Genomic DNA, 15,695 nt, shown 5'->3' on the forward strand with positions numbered 1-15,695 from the left:
GCCACAGGAGTCGCTAGTGAGCAATGGGACAAGAACATCCCTGCCGGCCAAACCCTCCCCTACCCTGGATGACGCTGGGCCAATTGTGCGTCGCCCCATGGGTCTCCCGGTCGCGGCCGACTGTGACAGAGCCCGGACTCGAACCAGGATCTCTAGTGGCACAGCTAGCACTGCGATGCACAGCCTAAGACACAAATTAACTTTTAACAAGGCACACCTGTTAATTGAAATGCATTCCAGGTGACTACCTCATGAAGCTGGTTGAGAGAATGCCAAGAGTGTGCAAACTGTCATCAAGGCAAAGGGTGGCTATTTGAAGACTCTCAAATATAAAATATATTTGGATTTGTTTAACACTTTTTGGATTACTACATGATTCCATGTGTGTTATTTCATAGTTTTGATGTCTTCACTATTATTCTACAATATAAAAAATTGTACAAATAAAGAAAAACCCTTGAATGAGTAGGTGTGTCCAAACTTTTGACTGGTAGTGTAAGTATTCAGATCCTTTGCTATGAGACTCGAAACTGAGCTCGGGTGCATCCTGTTTCCATTGATCATCCTTGAGATGTTTCTACAACTTGATTGGAGTCCACCTGTGGTAAATTCAATTGATTGGACATGATTTGGAAAGGTACACACCTGTCTATGTAAGGTCCCACAGTTGACAGTGCATGTCAGAGCAAAAACCAAGTTTGCCCGTAGAGCTCCGAGACAGGATTGTGTCGAGGCACAGATCTGGGGAAGGGTACCAAAACATTTCTGCAGCATTTAATGTCCCCAAGAACACAGTGGCCTCCATCATTCTTAAATGGAAGATGTTTGGAACCACCAAGACTCTTCCCAGAGCTGGCCGCCCGGCCAAACTGAGCAATCGGGGGAGAAAGGCTTTGGTCAGGGAGGTGACCAAGAACCTGATGGTCGATCTGACAGAGCTCTAGAGTTCCTCTGTGGAGATGGGACAACCTTCCAGAAGGACAACCATCTCTGCAGCACTCCACCAATCAGGCCTTTATGGTAGAGTGGCCAGACAGAAGCCACTCCTCAGTAAAAGGAACATGACAGCCCGCTTGGAGTTTGCCAAAAGGCACTTAAAGACTCTCAGACTATAAGAAACAAGATTATACTCTTTGGCCTGAATGCCAAGCATCACGTCTGGAGGAAACCTGGCACCATCCCTACAGTGCAGCATGGTGGTGGCAGCATCTTGCTGTGGGGATGTTATTCAGCGGCAGGGACTGGGAGACTAGTCAGGATCGAAGTAAAGATGAACGGAGCAAAGTACGGCGAGATCCTTGATGAAAACCTGCTCCAGAGTGCTCAGGACCTCAGACTGGGGGCGAAGGTTCACCTTCCAACAGGACAACGCAGGAGTGGCTTCGGGACAAGTCTCTGAATGTCCTTGAGTGGCCCAGCCAAAGCCTGGACTTGAACCCGATCTAACATCTCTGGAGAGACCTGAAAATAGCTGTGCAGCAATGCTCCCCATCCAACCTGACAGAGCTTGAGAGGATCTGCAGAGAAGAATGGGAGGAACTCCCCAAATAAAGGTGTGCCAAGCTTGTAGCGTCATACCCAAGAAGACTCAATGTTGTAATCACTGCCAAAAGTGCTTCAACAAAGTACTGAGTAAAGGGTCTGAATACTTATGTAAATGTTTTTTTTCAGATATCTATTTGTAATAAATTAGCAACAATTTCTAAAAACCTGTTTTTGCTTTGTCATTATGGGGTATTGTGTGTAGACTGATTTAAAAAAGTAAGAATTTAATCAATTTTAGAATAAGGCTGTAACATAACAAAATGTGGAAAAAGTCAAGGGGTCTGAATACTTTCTGAAGGCACTGTAGCTATCGCTCAAACGCAGACCAAATCGAAGCTTACCTTGGAAGATGTTTGCTGTTTGGTGAAAACGTTGTGTAAAACAAACATTTTGACTCTCGGGGCTGGTGATCAATAACGGTAGGTCACAGGCAGACAAATAAGATATTCTCATGATCTGTGGAGTCACGGCTTTCGGTGTGTATCAACGTATTCCGTGTTTATTTCGTTTATGCTTCACAACGCTAACCGGAATGTAGGTAGCAGCCATCTTGAAATTAGGTCATTGGCTCGGCCTTCCCTTATAAATTCTTATGCCCATATATGGTAGTAAGTCAGACCAAAGATTTGAAGGCACCGATCAATAGCCAAGATACTCAGCTTCCCGCAGACACCCTCCTTTTGCAGATAGGGGCTACCGTTCTGATACCAAACCAAATTGAATTTAAAAAATAAAATAGGGTCCCCAAATATGGGGACTTTACATTTAAGAGGTTTAATTTCACTTGTAAGCTTTATATACCTATGTTTTTATTTTAACGCAGTTGAAATTGGTTCAGTTTCACAGCCAACCAACATCCAAAATATTGCTTTTGAAACGTGGACATCGGTCCCACGATCAATGGATCTGACTCTTTGGAAATAATCTCCAATATAATGGCTTTGATATTTTTGTATACTATCTAATTGAAGCACTTCAATGGGTTTCGATTTCATATTGATAGGTAGAAAACCGATAATAAATGACTATATTACTATAGTCAATAATATGTGGTCATACGAGTTGGATGACATTTTTCAATTTCCTTTTGTTTAATGTTTAAAAAAAAGAAAAAGGCGGCCAGGATGATGCAGGAAACATTAGTGAAGTATTCACAAAAATATAATGAATATTTAAAACAAGCAATGGTATACCGAATTGGTTAATTAAAAAAAATATGTGTGCCTATTAGAGAACCTAATCTGATCTCAAAATGCACTTGTCTTGTCTGGCCTAATAAAAAATATATGTTTAAGTAATATTACTGTTTTTGAAAGTTTGATATCAAAGGGGTTCTAACAGTTGGGATCTTAATAAATGACAGAAGGATTATAGTCCTACCACCTGTAAATGTCTTGACAGTTTCGAAAGACAATGACCTTGGCTAAATGCTGTCTTGTTGTCCTCTCTCTGATGTGCACTTGGGATCAAAGGGTTGTTGAGATGCTTGTGATGGCTGGGGTCATCAAAGGGCAGCTGTCCACTATAACTGCCCTGTCTGGATCTCTGTCTGCTCACCGCATAATTTCAAACCAAGAGAAGCTAGAGGAAGGACGCTAGTTGTTGCCATCTCTCTCTTCTCTTTACTTTCAACGTGACTTAACGCTATAGTGGATACACCGCTTCAGCCAAAAATGGTACGCTTGGCACGGCTCGTCTTTTGCGCGCTCCTCGTCTGCTTTTTCAGGATTGGCAGTTCGGAGAAACTGTCGCACCATTCCCGGCATTACAAGAGCTCACCCGAGTCCAGTTTAGGATATCTGAATTCGTACCATCCCAACAGGTACCCTCTCTACATGATGCAGCTGTACCGCTCCTTCAAGACTGCAGACTCCTCACAGTCCGCGGCTGTCAGCGCAGCGGATGACAGACCCTCTCCACACGATTCTGATTCAGTCCTCAGTCTGATAGCAAAAGGTACGTAAAGTATTTAATTTCAAGTAATTGTGTTAGGCATATGAAAACTTTAACAGTATTGGCAACATTCCCAGAGGATCCTTATTTTGTTACATTTGTTTGGCATTTTCAATTGGCTTTCCAACATTTTATGCATTCACTGTGCCTGTCATGTCTTTAACTTGCTACTTTTTGGACCAATACAGACTGGCGCGTGTATTGTACATTTACATTTACATTTTAGTCATTTAGCAGACGCTCTTATCCAGAGCGACTTACAGTTAGTGAGTGCATACATTTTCATACTGGCCCCCCGTGGGAAACGAACCCACAACCCTGGCGTTGCAAGCTCCACGCTCTACCAACTGAGCTACAGTCTTCTATGATTATGTAGTTTGACCTGTAGTTCAAGCAAGCGTCCGAACAAGTCCACAGATCTCTTCAGGCTTGTCCTCTCCATCACTGTCAGGCACTTTGGTTGCAGGGTGTGTTATCTGTGTTTATCAGATCCTCCCTCTTTACAACCCAGAAGTGTCACAATGCTTATTCGGCTTTAAAGAGTTTTTCTGTTTTATGTGAGCGGGTGTGTGTATTAGCCCTACAGACGTCTGTACATATTGCGGTTGAATACACATCCTGCTCTGTCCTGTTTTCCCTCTCCCTCCAAGGCTTTGACATTTTGTTGAATGGTTTGGCTAGTTTGTGGTGAAGTGTGCGTAAAGTTTGTCTTGTTGATTGCGCACTGATCTCATACAGAAGAGACCTGCTCAGTTGGTAGAGCATGGCGTTTGCAAAGCCAGGGTTGTGGGTTCGTTTCCCACGGGGGGCCAGTATGAAAATGTATGCACTCACTAACTGTAAGTCGCTCTGGATAAGAGCGTCTGCTAAATGACTAAAATGTAAAATGTAATACATTTGGTTTGCTGACTTTTGTTCGTTTTTCCAGGTTGCCATCAAGTGGGTGAGAAATGGACCATCAGTTTTGACATGTCCTCCATCTCTGTGAGTGACGACGTCCAGCTGTCAGAGCTACGGATCAGACTACCAGCGTTCTCCGCCTCCAAGCGCGTCACATTGGACATTTATCACTCACGAAAGGAGGACTGCGAGTCTGACACTGAACTGTGCAGCGAGGAACGCTTTCTCTTGGGCAGCTTTGGCGCATTGCCCAGTGACACCAGGTCTCAATGGAACGTGTTCAATGTGACAGCTCTGCTCAAATATTGGCTGCACCAGGGAGACGCAGTGAAGCAAATCCAAGAAGCAAGAGTTGGAGATGTGATAGAGGAAGAACACGGGAGTGGGGCACCGGACGACAGAGAGGAAATTGACATGGCCTACATCGGGCATAGGCGAAAGAAAGTTCACCATCCGACAGACGAACGGGTTATGATGGTTGTCTTCTCCAAGCACAATCTGCCCCGAGTTGGCGAGAGCGCACCCACTCTCATCCGTACCGTGGAGCACTCCAAATACGCAATTTTGGACCAAGTCAGCCGTGAAGCTCAAGGGCGACGCCACAAGAGAAACCGAATGGAGAGAGTGCGGATGGCCGGCGGAATTGCAGCTAATGCTACTGGGTCAGCGGCTGAAGCCGTCCAACGCCCACTCTGTCGGAAGATTGACATGTGGGTAGATTTCGACCAGATCGGCTGGAATGAGTGGATTGTGTATCCAAAGCGCTACAACGCGTTCCGCTGCGAGGGCGAGTGCCCTACTCCGGTGGATGAATCCTTCAGTCCCACCAACCACGCATACATGCAAGTAAGATCTAAAAATAAAACAACACTTTATATATTTGGTTTAAGTTCCCAATATGCATTTATGTTCAGTGCAGCTTTTCGTAAAAGCTTAATATTTTTTTGTGTGTTTTTCAGAGCCTGTTGAGACTGTACCATCCGGATCGCGTGGGTTGTCCCTCCTGCGTGCCCGCGCACCTCAGCCCGCTGTCCATGCTGTACTACCGGGACGAAGACGTGGTGTTGCGGCATCACGAGGACATGATCGTGGAGGGGTGTGCCTGTCACTGATACCCCAGCCACGTCGGCCCGGCAACCACAAAGACTATTGTGAAAACACTTATTTAAAAGGCTTCACTTGGAAACTATTGTACGCCATGGAATGACTCTTGAAGGTCTGGTGTCCATCTACCTTAAATTGTTTGTGGTAGTTGTCACATTGAAGATACATTTCTTTGCTATGGTCCTTACTATATCTTATTCTATCTAGGCCTATGTCATGATCTCAGCTGGATCCACAGCATTCCATATTAGATTTGTCCTTGGTTTGAACCAGTATGATAAAGATGTACTGTTATTTATTTGAATATTTCAAGAAGAAAGACTACCCATTTTGGGTGTTACTTTTAGGCTATACATTTTATATTGTGTTTGTCAGTGTTTTGTAATTTAAGAAGTGAAAGATATATGCTGCCAAAATGGTGCCTTAATTGTTACAATGATGATTATTTTATATTTTCACTCATTTATTAATACTTTATTACAATATATATTTTTGTACATACAATGAAAAAATAAATATATTAAAGCATTTTATTCCGTTCAACGAAGTGTGACATTTATTGATTTCATCCTCTAAATAAGTGAGCGAAATCTATTTCTATACATTTCAGCATCATCTTCGCCTGAACTTTTGACTGTCTTGATGTAATTGACTCAAAGCCAATAATCTACTTGAGGCTAGCATAGCCCTGACCAAGCCTAATCTTGATGAACTGAACAAGACAAGTGTGTTTATGGCTTTTCGAACCAGTCACTTGTGAACAGCTTTACCACCCTCACCTCACCTCAAATCCACATCTGTTTTTATAGTATTACTGCACAGATTATGGGAAGTCATCAGTGCCTCGCATAAAAAGGCCAAAGCGAGCAATTTCCTAGTTGATTGTGTTCGAAGTAGCGGGTAAAGGGAGCAACTGAACAGAGCAACAGGTTGTAATGGAGGGGTCAAGATAGGGGTGGTGATTGGAGGAAAGAAAAAGCCGTTTATTTTGGGGGTGCCAGGAATCAAGAGTGACAGGAACGAGGGCATATAGACCCCCTAACAAGAGCAGAGTGCAGTTAGTGAAGCTGTGTGCAGGAGGAGGGGTAAAGATCCCCGGGACCACCCATACGTAAAAATGTATGCACGCATGACTGTAAGTCGCTTTGGATAAAAGCGTCTGCTAAATGGCATATTATTATCATTATATTATTAAAGTGCAAAAGGTCCATCCACACCTTCACATTTCCCTGCCCTGAAATTACACCTATCTTTAGTCTCTCTCTTAGCAAAAGGAATGACACACTGCCCTCACACACCATTTTTAACCTGTGCACCAGCTCCTCAGAGGCAGGTTGAATTACAAAACTAAGCTGTTCATGTTAGCTCAGTTGGTAGAGCATGGCGCTTGCAACGCCAGGGTTGTGGGTTCGTTTCCCACGGGGGGCCAGTATGAAAATGTATTCACTCACTAACGGTAAGTCGCTCTGGATAAGAGCTTCTGCTAAATGACTAAAATGTAAATATTTAAGCAAGTACAGCCTAAAATAAAAGCAGTGTGATCACAGTCAAAATGTCAAAGCTGAATTCAAGGCTATCATCAATGCCTTATTAACTAAAGATGAACAACTAATACAGATTAATAATCACCCTTGACTCTGTGACGAGCCATGCTGACAAATAGTATAGCCATTTAAACCGGCTGATCTGTTAGGGTGCAGAAGTCTGTCATGTTGTTCATTGGGTCCTACTGTGGCAGGAGTCATTATAGGGCCTGGGGTTGGACCCTTGACAGTGTTTGTTCAGACACTAGGGCATGGGGAAAAGGCCCAGCGGGTTTTCCGTTAGTGAAGCAGCTTCTGGACAGTGGCAAGGAGCCAGGTGTCACAGATTCTCTAGCACGTGTTGATTCTCACACACTAACCCCTCATGAATAACCCTCTCATGTTCCCCACCACACCCTGGTGGTCAGCTCATTGTTCAGTCTAGTGGGCTAATATTGATTCTACACCGGGATTAGAGCCAATTTGTGTCCATTAATTACATTGCCGTTGATGTAACCTAAATGTTGTTTTACAATGGCCGATGGATAGCACCCTTATTTTTATTGGCGCAGATTTACAGAGAGAAAAGATTGAGTGTGAAAGTGTGCATATGATGTTGTGTGTTATTGAATTCTGAGGTAGAGGAACAAACCTTGGTTTCTGCTTGGCAAGTAGGGCAACTGTCAACGCTACAGTGGCTGGGAAGAATGAAGTGCTAGACTTGACAATTTAGGCAATGTCTGCTCTGATCTGACTGGACCAGATACCTGCTTTAATGATAACTACTTGGACAGCATCTCACAGCCAGGTGATATCACAGTCGCTTATGTATGTCAGTCACTGAGGTAAAATACTTGGTTGAAATTTACATTGGGATTGATCCGAAGATGGAAGAACCGTTTTTTATTGAATTATCTCTAAATAAATAAAATAATGATAGCATCACCTCTAAAGCATATCATGGATGTGTAAAAAAGACTGGAACCAATTTTTTAAATAATCATAATTCAAGTTATTTCATTTAGAGCCAATATGCATCATATAGGCCTCTGCTTATGTGCAGAGTGCAGACAGACAGTGGTGTGTAAGGACATCATGGTGTGTAATGATTACCGCTTTCCAGGCTGCTGGTTCTGGAATGTTATCAGTTGCAGGAGGGCACTTCCTGAAGAATTCCACTTATGTCACTCATGCCACACTATAGACGCTGGAAATGTACAGCTTTCCGTCACAGAAGAACGGGAGCGTGCCAGTGGATTTGTAGCCGCGGCGCCGATAGCCTTTGATGGATGTGAACAGCAAACAACATCAAGTTCAACCAGTGCGTTTTGATTTCGAGCAAAAATAAAAAAGTAACATCAATTAGGTGTAATTGGCTGATTGCTTCATGTAAATTTCTAATGAAATGTTTCAGGACCAGATAGACTTTTAATTTTTAACTCGTAATAATGAAATGTCATCCAAACCCTATGTGAACTCAAGAAAAGTAGGCCTAAGTGTTTTATGATTACTTATCCGTTACTTAAAAAAGCTACTGTCTTTCTTTTACTGCTATATTACCGGTGGAATAACCATTTCTTGGGTCATTAGTTTGTTTTCTGTCAGATACAAAGTGTTTTTCCCGAAAGGAACATGTATTGCAGTCAGTCAACCCATTTACCATGAGACTAATGACACTTGCCAGATAACCGAAAGTGCCCAAGGGTTTGACAGAAGCGATCCTCTGATTCTGGAATACACAAAGCCTACCCATTCTATCCAACTCCCTATGTGCACTGGTTACTTTTTAGGAAACAAGTCTACTACAAAATATGTTTTCTTTTCTTTATTGATTCTTCTTACAAACCATGTGAAAATGTAGTTTTTTGTCTCAAATTTCCATATATATATTTTTATTTTCTTTGTATGACAATCTTTTTATCTGCAAAAATTAACAGTATTTTGAAGGCAGTGAAGTGTGGATAACCCATGATAAGGGTGATTTGAGTGACAAAATAATTTTAAAGAATGAAAGAAATCGTATTGAATCTTTACCTCCATACCACTCCTCTGGAGCAGTCTTTTTCAGTGTTGATGCTGGCTCCACAAGAGAAAGGCACCAGGGGTGATTCAAGAGGGTAACACTTCATTCACACTCCTGAACCACCTTTGTGCAGATTTTACAGTAACAATACTAGTGATATTTAAAGTTAACAAACCGCAACTAATGGACTCATTTGTAAACACAGAGGGTGACAATATTGTAGCAAGTCTGGGTGGGGGATTGGCTGGGCCTCTCTTCTTCAGCATCATGGTAGTAAGTGAAGTTGTTTCACATCCCTCTCGAATGCTCATTCCACCACCAGTTAGATGTCCATTTCAAACTGTGCATCGTCCCCTTCACAAACACACACATAACGTGTTAATTTATTTATTTCCTACTCACCTTAAATATTTGTAGTCTGACAGGCAATAATGACATAAGAGGCAAATATTGAAACTTAAAAATTACCCAAACCCCATTAGGTTCCAGTAAATCTGAACATTTGATCTTATTTCACTTATTAAATAACATTGCATATTTTCCATAAAACTAATACATTTCGTATGAAGAGTAAATAGTTGGCCTGCCTGACAGGATCATGTTCTTACCAGCGCTTTTGTCAGCAGGTGCAGGGATGTTGTTCAGTGGCTCTCCGTTATGGGCCTTTACATTGTTCATGTGTTTGGAGGGTGGGCTGGTGACTCCTGGAATGTTGGGGAGAGAGCACGGGGGAGTCCTGGCCAGTGGTGAACTGCGGCACTCCAGCAGGAACTTCCGGTCGTAGATGATTCTTGTACCTGAGGGGAGAGGAGGGTATGAGATGTTCATGTAAATGTAATGGATCGAACAGATCATACATTGGTGCACAATCCCTCCATATAGGCCTAGTACTAATCCTGTGCTGCAGTTAAACCACATACACGTCAGGTAGTGTAATCTCGGTTAACCCAGACTTGAAATCTTGCATAATTTGGTCAGATGATCAATTTGTTTACGTATTCTGTCCATGAGTGATTAGGTACAGTGCCTCTTTCTCACTGTGACGTGTGAGCTAACAGTTGTCTGGATGTTCTGGAACACTGAGGTGTGTGTGTGAAGTGAAAGCCCTACATACATATACTGAGTTACAGTTCATATAAGGAAATCAGTTGTTTTAAGTTCTCCCCCCGCACATTTTAGAGTGGCCTTTTATTTGTCCCCAGCACAAGGTGCACCTGTGTAATGATCACTGTTTAATCAGCTTCTTGATATGCCACACCTGTCAGGTGGATGGATTATCTTGGCAAAGGAGAAATGCTCACTAACAGGAATATAAACAAATTTGTGCACCAAATTTGTGAGAAATAAGCTTTTTGTGCATATCAAACATTTCTGGGATTGTTTATTTCTGCTCATGAAACATGGGACCAACACTTTACATGTGGCATTTATATTTTTGTTCAGGGTAAATAATAATTTAATACATTTGTAAAGTGCTTTTCCTTACAAAATAATCTCCAAGTGCATAAATCAACATACCGCCCCAATGATTTGCTATGCATGCGTATGGTTTAATCTGATGGTTAATCAAACCGAGAGCGATGCCAGATATCCCAGATAAAGGCCTAATCTACATCAACAAACTCAACAGATAGTCTACAACAAACTAACCTTCATATTAACACAAAATAAAACTAATGGCATCAACAAGATTGCATGAATCCTTGACACAGATATGTGCAAAAACTGTCCTCTGTGACAATCTGCCCACTGAGTACAGTCACTGATATCTGCTAACCAAATGGTGGTTCAATGCAAGCTATATCGGCCAGCTGCTTTCTGTGCCAGAATTTCCCATTTGATACTGATAAGTGGCCCAAAAGGAAAAACCTCAGCATTACCCCTCCTCTTAACCTTGGATTGATATTAGAGAGGTAAATTGGACAGTGTGCATCCCAAATTTTACATAACATTCAAAATTATAAATGCATTGAAAGTTATGTAAATGATGCATTTAAAATTATATGTCACATATGTTAATGGTGTCTCTTGTGACAGAGGGTTCATGCAAAATGGCAGCTGCTGAAAGATAAGAAACTGCAACATGATCTGGCAGGTCCTGCTAGTGCGTTAATCATCTCTGAATCAGTGTTGAACGCCACCACCAACGCCTTAGCTGTGACCAAGTGAAGAGGGAGGAAGTGAAAGGCCTCGTGTGGAAATGCATTAAACACATCACATGATAGGTTAGGCAACCGTGTCCTAGCCTACATATTCATAATTTAATTCACAATGGCATGCAATCCATGCATGATGCAAACAAGTATGTTTTCTGGAGCTGCTTTTAAAATGTCAGATACTTAATTTTAGATAATGTCAGGTTATTTTACTTTGCAATGCGTCTAGCAGTTTTGTAGTCCAGTCACTAAACTTTGAGTCCGAGTCGAGTCCCAAGGCCTCTGTGCTCGAGTTGAGTCACGAGTCCCTATGGCTGAAGTCTGAGTCCCAGTGCTCGAGTCCTGGTCCAAGTGCTCAAGTCTGAGTCACTGTGTCGGAGTTTAACAAGAAATACCACATTGACATTGGTTTATGTGGTGGCCTCCTGAGTGGCGCAGTGGAGATCCTGGTTCGAATCCAGGCTCTGTCGTAGCCGGCCGCGACCGGGAGACCCATGCGGCGGCGCACAATTGGCCCAGCGTCGTCCAGGGTAGGGGAGGGTTTGGCCAGCAGGGATGTTCTTGTCCCATCGCGCTATAGCGACTCCTGTGGCGGGCCAGGCGCAGTGCACGCTGACTCAGTCGCCAGGTGTACGGTGTTTCCTCCGACACATTGGTGCGGCTGGCTTCCGGGTTAAGCGGGCACTGTGTCAAGAAGCAGTGCGGCTCGGTTGGGTTGTGTTTCAGAGGACGCACGACTCTCGACCGTCGCCTCTCCCGTGTCCGTATGGGGGTTGCAGCGATGGGACAGGGACTTTGGATACCACGAAATCGGGTTAATTACAACAATAATAATAATAAATAATAATATGCCATTTAGCAGACGCTTTTATCCAAAGCGACTTACAGTCATGCGTGCATACATTTTTACGTATGGGTGGTCCCGGGGATCGAACCCACTACCCTGGCGTTACAAGCGCCATGCTCTACCAATTGAGCTACAGAGGACCACAAAAACAAAAACACATTGGTTTATGTGTTGCCAAATGGTCATAATTGCCTAGGAAATTGACTATAGACTACTGCTTCTTGAAATAAGTCCTTCATACACAGGCTCACAAATTGTATTTAATGTTCAATAGTTATGTCAAATCAGTAATGATGTTTTGAAGGGATGAATGGTCTCTAGAATGAATTGGCTATTGCTCCTGACCAGATCAATATTTGCAATAATTGTAACAGGCTCTCAGCTACTCTTTTGTAATCACTGACTGATATTTGTGTGACGTGTAGACTATGATCGGAGGCAGAGCCTGCCTGCCCACACTCATCGCTTGCTCACAAGCTGATGTAGGCTGTGTGTGCTGCGTCCTTCCTACTGCTAGAGAACAGAACAGAACTATCTCTGCGCAACCAGAAATGCTAATATTCTGCTTATCACAGTAGCCTATCCAGTCCAAGTGCAAATACAAGTCATGGGAAGGCAAGTCACAAGTCATTAAAATTGCGACTACAACACTGCTTGAATAGATCATGAAAATGTTGAATGGAAGAAATGTTACAGAAGCCTGTCATAAAACACAAGATGCCTGCATTTACAAAGCTTTACCTATAGATGTACAGCCTTACCTATGGATTGTGACTACATGAAATGGGGTACCAGTCTACTCAGTGACACCCATAGAACACAATTGTTTAGAGTTTACACTAATATTAGTGTCATTGCTCTTATTGTGGAACTGTAACTGTGGGGAATCACCTCACTATCCAGCCTATTGTACGTATTGACAATCATATTGCACTGTACGGCCTTATCTATGGATTGCGGATACATTAAATGGGGTATTAGCCTACTGTGACACCCAAAGAACACAATTGTGTAGAGTTAACACAAATATTACCGTCTTAGCTAGCTAGGTCTTATTGCAGGACTCCGATCCCAATGTGAAATGAGCCACATTAGCTCGCTCACCAGTCTACATAGTTATGTTATGTGTGTATCACTGAGTAGACTGATACCCCATTTCATGGATCCACAATCCATAGGTAAGGCTGTACAATGCAATATAAATCACTCATATTGAGTTTACACAAATATGAGTGTCTTAGCTAGGTCGTATTGCAAGTCTCTGAACCACAGTGAAACATAGGACCGTGGTGGTTCACGAAAAGCTAAGCTAACGTTAGCGAGCTAACAAGCTGATGACGCAAATAATGGCACGCCAGCTGAAACAAAAAACAACAACAGTTACTGTATGCAATGCGATGAGGCATGAGCATATCGCAGGCTAAAGCCTTTGTCAGTTTACAACATTGCACCACAAACATTTAGCTAAATACATTTCTTTGATTGCTAGACAAGTGTCCTTTGTCTAGAGGTTTGATAACCCTATCGATATTTGTTTTATGGGCACCTGCACAGCTCGAACGCATGGTAATCATGTCTCGTTGAGTTAGCTATAAACACAAACAGTCATGCTTTTACATATTACATATCTATAACATAGAAATATAGCTAGTTCTATAAAAGGCTAGCTACTAGCTAGCTACCTCCAGGTGTTGTGCTGAACAGAGTTCCTCCAGGAGTAGTGGAGTAGTCGTTGGGCATGTGCGACGCGTCGTTTATGGTCACCCGCCTGGTCGGAATGGCCTTGCTGGTAGTGGTCTTCTGACAGCCCGTTGACATCTTCAAAACACAGGGTGTTTGTTAATAACTACAAATTGGACAACTTAGCTAAATATCCTGGACCTGAAAAACAACAAAGCAAACAACGTGCTCTGTTGCTGCTTCCTCAAGTATTTGCCTTGGCTCGCTAGCAAGCTACTTTCCTAAATAAAAACAAATAACTTTATTTTGTCATAAGTGCAAATAATGTTGTATATCTAAACTAATCACACATTCCCACAAGCAAACCGACAGACCAGGCCAGGTTCTGTAGGACCTTAGCAGCACACGTTCTTTCACACTCAACACGCATGCACGCACTCAAAAACACAGACAGGAAAGAGCTGCTCAAAGCAGAGAATTGACATTACGTTTCCCCCCACTGGTGGATGGTGTTGCAATTTGTATGATCTTCTTCTGTGGTTCTTATATTACTGTTGGTAGCCAACTTTAAGGTGCATTCCCCCACCAACTGTTTTGGAGTGTGGACCAGAGACAAGGAATGTTTCAATCATTCTCGAAATACACAATTAAATACTACATCCCCTAAAGATGTTCCCAGCAGTTCACTTAAGCTTGGCTCTTCAACACCATTACTCCTTAAATCTAACAACAATCTCTCCCTTCCCTCCCATATTGCTGGCACTGAAATAGCACGTTGTCCACTGTCTCCATCTCCTCCTGACAGTGATCACACCTCCCAGTCAGATGTTTCCCCACCAATTTCAATGTACTGTTTAGCCTTGTGTGTTACACTTTCCTCCCTTCTCTCTCGACCTGAGGACCTCCATGCGTCCACCTTTTCCTGTATCTTATACAGGTGTCTTCCCTTTCCCACAACTCTTGCCATTTGTTTTTAACCACTGTTCTTCTTAACCCATTGGCTTCTGCTTTACTGATTGACATTTCAATATCAACATTAAGATGTTTGAGAGCCTGCTTGGCGAGAACATCCACCTCCTCATTCCCCTCTACTCCCACATGAGCTGGTACCCAGAGGAACATCACAAATATCCCCATCTGTCTCACCCTAAACAGGCACTGCAAAATCTCATACAATACATCTTGTCTGCTCCGTGACACAAATTAATTTAAGCTCATCAGTACTGCACATGAGTCAGAGCAGATGATTACCGTGTCTGGCCTCACCTACTCCACCCACTCTTCAGCCAAGAGTTTGGCCAGCAACTCCATTGCGTATACGGATAAATGATCCGTTGCTCTTTTTGTCACTGCCATCTTAAATTCAGGAACACTAAAAGCTGCACCTGTCCTCACTGTTTTAAGGTCCTTAGATCCATCAGTGAATATATTCAAGACAGCATAGTACTGAGTTCTTAAATTTTCACTTAAATTTACTGGATCTACTCTTTCCTCACCAGCTCTTACCCTGTCAAGCAACCCTAGGTCTATCATTGGCAGAGGGAGCAACCAAGGTGGGATAGCAGGAAGAGGGGCTGAACAGTCCTCTCTCTCTTACCATGCCATTACCTATCCACCCACAATTTATATTCAGATCTCGTTCATGCTCACAGCGCTCTAGGAGCACCTTTTTTGTAGGATGTGTAACCTTATGTCCTTCAAGATTTACCCAATATGTCATGGTTAGTTGTTGTCTTCTCAACTTTAACGCCATCTCCCCCAACTCTACCTGCAGCGCTGCCACCGGGGAGGTCCTGACTCCTCTACAACATATTCTTAGAGCTTGAGTCTGGATTACATCTTGCTTTTTTAAAGATGTAGTAGCGAGCTGCTGATCCATATGCTACACTACTATAGTCCAGTGAGGACCTTGATAGCACTATATATAAAAAATTCAAAACCATTCTATCCACCCCCCAGGCAAC

General features: G+C 42.8%; 2 protein-coding genes across 2 annotated transcripts; one reads left to right on the forward strand and one right to left on the reverse strand.

The window, feature by feature from the left end:
* The first annotated feature begins 3,218 nt into the window (after window positions 1-3,218).
* On the forward strand, window positions 3,219-5,510 carry LOC121583980 (nodal homolog). The gene is made up of 3 exons (XM_041899826.1): window positions 3,219-3,501; window positions 4,427-5,244; window positions 5,358-5,510. The coding sequence occupies exons 1-3, from the start codon at window positions 3,219-3,221 to the stop codon at window positions 5,508-5,510; spliced, it is 1,254 nt and encodes a 417-aa protein (XP_041755760.1).
* Window positions 5,511-8,835: 3,325 nt separating this feature from the next.
* On the reverse strand, window positions 8,836-14,209 carry LOC121584889 (eukaryotic translation initiation factor 4E-binding protein 2). Its single transcript, XM_041901104.1, has 3 exons — window positions 13,734-14,209; window positions 9,657-9,845; window positions 8,836-9,402 (listed from the first exon to the last, which is right to left on the reverse strand). The coding sequence occupies exons 1-3, from the start codon at window positions 13,867-13,869 to the stop codon at window positions 9,371-9,373; spliced, it is 357 nt and encodes a 118-aa protein (XP_041757038.1). The 5' UTR covers window positions 13,870-14,209; the 3' UTR covers window positions 8,836-9,370.
* Between the last annotated feature and the right edge of the window lie 1,486 nt (window positions 14,210-15,695).

Source organism: Coregonus clupeaformis, chromosome 16 (assembly GCF_020615455.1).
Source record: "Coregonus clupeaformis isolate EN_2021a chromosome 16, ASM2061545v1, whole genome shotgun sequence".
NCBI classification, from domain to species: Eukaryota; Metazoa; Chordata; class Actinopteri; order Salmoniformes; family Salmonidae; genus Coregonus; species Coregonus clupeaformis.

What these genes read in the sequence shown, in the direction of transcription:
- LOC121583980 (XM_041899826.1), top strand. Translation starts at nt 3,219, where the DNA reads ATGGTACGCTTGGCACGGCTCGTCTTTTGCGCGCTCCTCGTCTGCTTT. An exon ending in CCTCAGTCTGATAGCAAAAG is followed by an intron (nt 3,502 to 4,426) that starts GTACGTAAAGTA and finishes TCGTTTTTCCAG; the next exon opens with GTTGCCATCAAGTGGGTGAG. An exon ending in CCAACCACGCATACATGCAA is followed by an intron (nt 5,245 to 5,357) that starts GTAAGATCTAAA and finishes TGTGTTTTTCAG; the next exon opens with AGCCTGTTGAGACTGTACCA.
- LOC121584889 (XM_041901104.1), bottom strand. Translation starts at nt 13,869, where the DNA reads ATGTCAACGGGCTGTCAGAAGACCACTACCAGCAAGGCCATTCCGACC. An exon ending in GTTCAGCACAACACCTGGAG is followed by an intron (nt 9,846 to 13,733) that starts GTAGCTAGCTAG and finishes CTCTCCCCTCAG; the next exon opens with GTACAAGAATCATCTACGAC. An exon ending in ACCTGCTGACAAAAGCGCTG is followed by an intron (nt 9,403 to 9,656) that starts GTAAGAACATGA and finishes GTGTTTGTGAAG; the next exon opens with GGGACGATGCACAGTTTGAA.